The sequence below is a fragment of the Populus alba genome, chromosome 14 (assembly GCF_005239225.2).
Source record: "Populus alba chromosome 14, ASM523922v2, whole genome shotgun sequence".
NCBI lineage: Eukaryota > Viridiplantae > Streptophyta > Magnoliopsida > Malpighiales > Salicaceae > Populus > Populus alba.
The window spans coordinates 11,074,122-11,081,433 of NC_133297.1; the positions used below are offsets into that span (position 1 = coordinate 11,074,122).

A 7,312-nucleotide genomic window follows, 5' to 3' on the forward strand; every position below is an offset into this window, starting at 1 on the left:
CACTGTTTGAGAATGCAATGCAAATCATATTTTATAAAAATTCAATTATTTTATATGTTTTGGAATCGTTTTAATATGTTGATTTTAAAAAAAAAATTTTAAAAAAATATTATTTTAATATAAAATATATTTAAAAAAAAACAATTATAATTACTCTTGTAGGTGAATGATATAGAAGCTATGGAGCAAGAATATAATATGATTTGATGCTAAAATTATTAGAACACATCCGGACTTCATTTAACGTCCTAGATCACACAGTATTATACGCGGGCGTGTAGATTGGACAAAAGTTTTTGAAGAGGCTTAATTGTTTCTCAAAAGATTTGGAATGGTGGGAGGGACTAAAATTGAAGTTTTCACAGAATTAAATACGTGAAATTAATAGTCAAGAATACATTGCCTTAAAGAAAGTTAATCCACAAGAGATACAGGGAGAACGGCTAGGATCTAGATGTGAAATAACCATCCCCTGATATCACAAGGCCACGGAGGAATAAAAGCTTTTTGACACTAAAAAATGGACACACCGACACACACAGAGGATAAAAACCTTACATCAACACCCTTAAAGGCAACCTTAGCATATAACTGCCCAATATATATTGCTGGTCGAAAGATCTTATTTTTTTTATGCTTATAATCATAGAATATGCTTTCCACAACCGCAGGTTGTCTCCAGAACTTCGTAATTCATGGCTCATGAGTAGATTGTTTGTTCTACTGGAACGCTGTGTAACACCACTGTCTCAACGGTGAGTCCAGGTCCGAATCCAAACAAAACACCCCACTCAAGCCCTTCACCGGTGGTGCTTTTCCCTTCCTCGAGAGACTTGTTTCTCATCTCGTCCAAGATGAACAAAACACAAGCACTTGACATGTTGCCATAATCACTGAGGACGTTTCTTGTAGCTCTCAGTTTCTCTTCCTTTAGATCTAGCTTAATCTCAACCTGGTCAAGAATCGCGGGGCCACCAGGGTGTGCAATCCAAAATATGGAGTTCCAATCGTTGATACCAATTGGAGCGAATGCTTCAACCAGGCTTTTCTCTATGTTCTTTGAGATTAGCCCAGGAACATCCTTTAGCAGGTGAAAGGTTAAACCAACCTCACGTAAGTGTCCATCGATGGCCCCGTCAGAGTCAGGAAGGATGGTTTGTGCAGCTGAAACAAGCTGGAATAATGGACGCTCAATGGAAGTGTCAGGATCAGCACCTACAATAACTGCTGCAGCACCATCGCCAAAAAGCGCTTGACCTACCATGGAATCCAAGTGAGTATCAGATGGTCCACGAAAAGTGACAGCAGTGATCTCAGAGCAGACAACAAGAACGCGTGAGCCCTTGTTGTTCTCAGCCAAGTCCTTAGCTAAACGAAGGACGGTCCCGCCGGCGAAGCAGCCCTGCTGATACATCATGAGTCTCTTTACGGAGGGACGCAGGCCGAGGAGCTTGGTGAGCTGGTAGTCAGCACCTGGCATGTCTACACCTGAGGTTGTACAGAATACAAGGTGGGTGATCTTGGATTTTGGCTGACCCCACTCTTTTATAGCCTTAGTTGCAGCTTCTTTTCCCAGCTTTGGAACCTCCACAACCACCATGTCTTGGCGTGCATCAAGAGACGGAGCCATGTATTCACACATGCTAGGGTTCTCTTTCAGTATCTCCTCGGTTATGTGCATGTACCGTTTCTTGATCATAGATTTGTCACCTGTTCATGGAAATCATATAATCATAAAATTAATCCCATTGAGTTGTAAATCATTGTAAGCAGAATTAATACATATACCCCCTCCCCCTCTCTTACAGCTCCCTCAGCCGTTTTCTCTTTCACTGTTTTTTTTTTTATACCATGACACACCAGTACTCACTCTCAAGAGTTAAATCAACTCGAGATTTCTAGTTAATCGCAAATGCATATATGAAATACAAGTAGAAGGAATCAAACTACGGGTGTTTTCTATGGATAGATAGATACGTGTATGTCGACAGAAAATATCAAGCATGTAAGAATAAATTCCATGAACGTTTTTGGATTTTTCTTGGCGGTGAAGCAACATCTATAATCAAGTGAAAAAGTGGAGTTTAAATGCTGGAGTACTGTGTGAGAATATATGAAATAGACACGTACACATGCGTTTGAACTTCTCCTTCAACTCAGTCATGTGTTCGCTGTTGGTGATCCGGAAGTAGTAGTCAGGATAGTCAGCCTGGGAGACGCAGTTGGCCGGGGTGGCCTTGCCAATGGCCAGGATGGTGGCTGGACCACTGGCTCGCTGGGCCTTTCTGATCTCCTCAATCGACGGTGCCATCTTTACGGGCAGCTAGCTCTTTGAATGTTCAGAAGCTAGCTGGGGAACAGAGAGAGAGACAAATGCAATAAAAAAGTTGAAATTACTGTCGATGGCATGTATGAAAGGAAGGTAACAGGGTATTTATAAAGAGATGCAGCTTAGAGGGACAGTTGGTCCTTGGTAGGTTGGAGGGACGGATAGCTGGTTGGCCACGTGGGTCTGGGGGTTAGGCTGTTAACGAGTGGTAGATGTCGAACCACATGCCTTTCTTCGTTGTTGAATTTAAAGTAGTTTCCGCATGCAGTGACGTAATTAACCTTTCCTACCTCTCCTCCTCTTAAAAAAAAAAATTCCCAAGTAGGATACCCTGCCCGCCAGGCTAATCTACATTAGGGTGAGTAAAAAAATCAAGAAATCAAGAAAATAAGAAAAAAATAACTGAAAAAACCGAACAAAAAACCAATTAAATCTATTAAAATTTTAAAAAAAAAACCGGTTCGGTTCTCGAACCAAAAAAACCATCGAGCCAACCCGGTTTGAAACGGTTTTTTCCCTTAAAAAACCGAAACCGGTCAGTTCGAACCGGTTTCAGTTCGGTTCGATTTAGTTATTTTTTTTAATAAAAACCGAACTGAATTTGCTCACCCCTAATCTACATTATCCACGTTATCAACAATAATTTATCTTTTTATTTATTTATTATGGATTATAAGTTGTAACAACTAGTTATAATCTTACCATGATTATTTCAATTGTTTGAATTTTAAAAGCTTGTGGATTCTTCAACCAATTTTTCTCGCGAGACCAAGTCTATTTCTATAAAAATTTTATATGGATAAACATGAAATGGGTGATCATGCTGGGAGGAAATAAACACACTTAATTATTATATGAAGAAACACTCGAGGATTTCTTGTGGATATAGGATGTTAAAATATATGATTCTTTTCAAGTTTTATTTATTTATTAGATGAAATTAAGGGTGGGAAAAAAAAAAAAAAAACGATTAAATAGAAAAAATCAAACCGTGAAAAAAAACCGATTAAAATTTTAAAAAAAAGCGAACAAATCGACTGTAACCCAAACAGAAAAAAAACTAGAAAAACCCGAACCAAGCCCTGAAAAAAAATCGAATCAAAAAAAAACCGAGGCAAACCGGTTTGAACCGGTTTTGGTTTGATTTCGAGTTTTTTTTAGAAAATTAAATTTGGTTGTTTTTTATATATATATAAACCAAACCAAACTGAAAATAATCACCTCTAAATGAAATAATTCATTTATAGCCATTCTCCTTATGTACATAGTGGCAAAGCCATGTAAGGTCATAAAGGGCAATTGCCCTCCTTATCTTCTTTTTATAATCCTTTTATATTAGAATATTAATAATATCTTAGCAGGTTTAATTTTTTTTGCTGGTTACCAATTAACCCAAGTTAGCTATTATTAACTTACAATATAATATAATATATATGTTCAGTATATTTCATTATCTTTCCCCTTTTCTTTCTTTTTCTTTCTAATTAACTAAGAGTCCTTTTTTTTTTCAAGCTAGTACTATTCTTACCTCTTTTTTTTCGCATAAAATTTCTCTTCAAATCCTGAGCTATTAATTAGTTAAGCAAATAACCTCTTATGTTTCATACTTTAGGTAAGTTTCCTCCTCTTTTGTATTTGTTTTTTTGTTTAATTTTAGTTTTATTTCTTTACAATTAGTTATTGAAAATGTTAGGATTTATGATAATTTAAGAGTTTGTTGAATTAATATGTATATAGATAATATTATATGCACATGGATATGAAATAAAATGGGTTTTGATGAATTGATGATAAGTATTTTGCTATGAATTTCATATTGAAAATGGATGGTGATGAACTTACTAGTGATTAAAAATAAAGTATATGACAACTCAAAAAATTAGGGACACAATAGAAATAAAAAAATATTTAATATTTATATTTAACCCACCTGTAGAAAACAATAAGTCAATGATAATAACATTAATTGGTCATGGCAATCCTTTTAAGCTATGATCTTAGCTACTCTCTATCATATGTTAGCATAGAATTGTAGTAAGATCCCACATCGGCGGGTGAGGAGATAGTTGTTGGCCTTATTTATAGTGCTGGTCGCTAACTTGTTGTACGTGTTTTGGAGCGTCAGACTCAGTGATAAGCTTGCATCACTAGAAACAAAACCATGAGGACGTAAAGCTCAAAACAAACAATATGCAGCAGGTTGGGCTAGACTGTTACAATTGTTGGAAGATTTAGAAAACACAAGCATTAAACCCACCTTAAACTAAAATAGATGAATGATAGTTTGATTATATATATTGAGAAAAATATCTTCAATGAGATTGATAATAAAGTTATTATGAAACGGTTTTAAAATATAAAAACTAAAAAATAAACAATTATAACATAAGTTTTTTCATTTTGAAAGTATTCTTAAATTAATTTTTTTTATATGAGTTAGTACATATATTTCAAATTAATTTATCTATATAATGCATATCTACATAAAACATAATTTCAAGTATTTGTTAATAGTTTGCCCCCTTATTTAAAAAACCCTGGATTTGCCACTGTTTATGCATATTATATAATTTCAGGAAAAAAAAAAATACTTCATTCATTATTAGAGTTTGATGTACATATATTTAATTGTTGGGGTATATATAATTTCTTAAACATGAACTTATTTTTTAGTATTGAATTTGAATAAATAAGAAAGATATTTAATGTGCGAATAATATTATACTTATTTCCATGCCTAACTTCCTACATATAAAAGTACAAATACATTAAATTCTCTAGTTTATTGAATTTTCATGGTAAGAATTTATCAAGAAATCACTTCTTATTGAATAAAAGGCAGTCACCACCTAACTATTAGAAGAAAAAAAAAGGAAGGAAACTTTTGTTAATTAGAAAAAAAAAACCTTTTGTATATAACCCAATCTTTTTGTACCTTTATTCATCATAGCTTCATCCATAATGTATGTGCTTGGCTTACTACTAGAGTCTAATGAGCTTTAAGCCTTAATTGTCACTTAATTTAAAATGTACTTAATATATGGGCCATTTAAAAAAAAAAAAAATTCTAACATTTTACCACTTGGCCTATAGGACATCACCTGAAAAATGACAATATCTTTATAAAGTTCAAAATATCTAAGTGAAAATGCTCATGCTTAAATCAAGAATACAACATATGAATAATAATGATCACACTTTATCAAACACTTTCTTTCATGTATTACAATACATTGCATCCTTAAAATAAATAATTAATGAGAAAATAAACTTTATGAATGAACTTCCAATAAGTCAATCGGGTCCAACTTTATATATCTCAATAGATATAGAAAATAATACTTTATGTACACAAAACATCACTTTAGTTTCTAAGAATAACATAAAAATTATCTAAACAATCAACTAAAAGAAAATGAAGTAAAATATCAAATAGATTAGCTAGACCCATATGATCCGTAAGATCTTTCTATTGTTTTGTTGGCAATGCTTTAGTCATGGGATTCACAATCATTAGCTCAATGCTTATATGCTCGATGAGAACTTCATATTCCTTCATTTTCTCTCTCATAATGAAATATTTTATATCGATATGCTTGTTTGGGTTTCCATACTTATTACTCTTAGAGAAGAAAATTGCAACCGAGTTATCACAATATATGTTTATTGATCTTGATATGGGATAAAAAACTTTAAGACCATAAATAAATTCTCTTAACCAAATTGCTTGTGTCATTGCTTTATAACATGCAATGAATTAACTTTCATAGTAAATGAAGCAATAATAGTTTGCTTAGTACTTCTTCAAGATACAACTCTTTTAGCAAAAAGAAAATGTATTCTAGAGTAGATTTTCTTATGCCTACACAACTAGCAAAATTCGAGTCTAAATAACCAATCACCTCAAAATAATTAGCATGTTTGCAAGTCAACTTGTAATCATTTATTCCTTGTAGGCACCTAATGACTTACTTACCAGCTTTTTAACGATCTATTCATGGATTACTTTGGAACCTTTCCAACATTCATACTGCAAATTCCAAGTCAGGTCTTATGCGGACTTGTGCATACATCAAACTGTCAATCGTAGGTACATAAGGAATGTTACTTATCAACTCCTTTTCCAATACATTTTGTAGGCATTAATTCTACCTAAATTTACCCCCTTTGACAATGGATGATAATGAAGGTGCACAATTTGACATCCTAAGTCCTTCCAAAACTTTTATAACTATAGATTACAAAAAATTCAGTTGTTGTTCAATATTATCATATGTGCATGATAAACTATAGAACAGAGGTAAGAGCATGGGTGATGGAACATTTTCAAAGCTAGTTTTTATTTAATTCTTCAAAATTTAAAATAAATATTTGAAAGAGTTTGAATGATTTTTGAAGGAAAAAAAATATTTAGTCAATCTATATAAGGATGATATTTTTTATCAATTTGTTTTATGTTTAAGTGTGAATGATATGCTCTCTACTGGTTTAAATTTTAACGATAAAAAATATGATTAGAAAGTCAGGTTTAACTTTTTTGAACTCAAAAATCTATTTTCTGACTTAATTTTACAAGAAATTAAACACCTCATGAACACTCGAACAAAAAAATTTATTCTTTAATCTCGATCTATTTCTTTTAACGAGATGAAAATTTAAAAACACTTTAATAACACTTTTCTCATTAAAAAAAATTATTAACATCAGAATCATGTTTTTTTATTATTATTTGAAATGTTAGCAACCGATCATTTAATTCGGTTGGTCATAATGACCAAACCAAAGGCCATGGAATGGAATTCGAGGCCACTCTGCCAAATTCTTGGCAATTACCACACGCTGCTCCAGCCCGAATTGCCGATAGCACAAACCTTGAAAAAATTGTTCAACACTCAGATGACATTGTAGATATCACATCTAAATTCTTTAAAGAAGAAAATCTGAATCTTCGAAAACATGAAATAGGTTCTTCTAGCTAGCAGA

At 32.9% G+C, this 7,312-nt stretch overlaps 1 protein-coding gene across 1 annotated transcript; it reads right to left on the reverse strand.

The window, feature by feature from the left end:
* Nucleotides 1–372: 372 nt before the first annotated feature.
* On the reverse strand, nucleotides 373–2,422 carry LOC118041789 (chalcone synthase). The gene is made up of 2 exons (XM_035049286.2): nucleotides 2,131–2,422; nucleotides 373–1,710 (listed from the first exon to the last, which is right to left on the reverse strand). The coding sequence occupies exons 1-2, from the start codon at nucleotides 2,309–2,311 to the stop codon at nucleotides 701–703; spliced, it is 1,191 nt and encodes a 396-aa protein (XP_034905177.1). The 5' UTR covers nucleotides 2,312–2,422; the 3' UTR covers nucleotides 373–700.
* Between the last annotated feature and the right edge of the window lie 4,890 nt (nucleotides 2,423–7,312).

Coding starts and splice junctions, on each gene's coding strand:
- LOC118041789 (XM_035049286.2), bottom strand. CDS start 2,311: ATGGCACCGTCGATTGAGGAGATCAGAAAGGCCCAGCGAGCCAGTGGT. Junction 1,711..2,130: donor GGAGAAGTTCAAACGCATGT/GTACGTGTCTAT, acceptor TTCCATGAACAG/GTGACAAATCTATGATCAAG.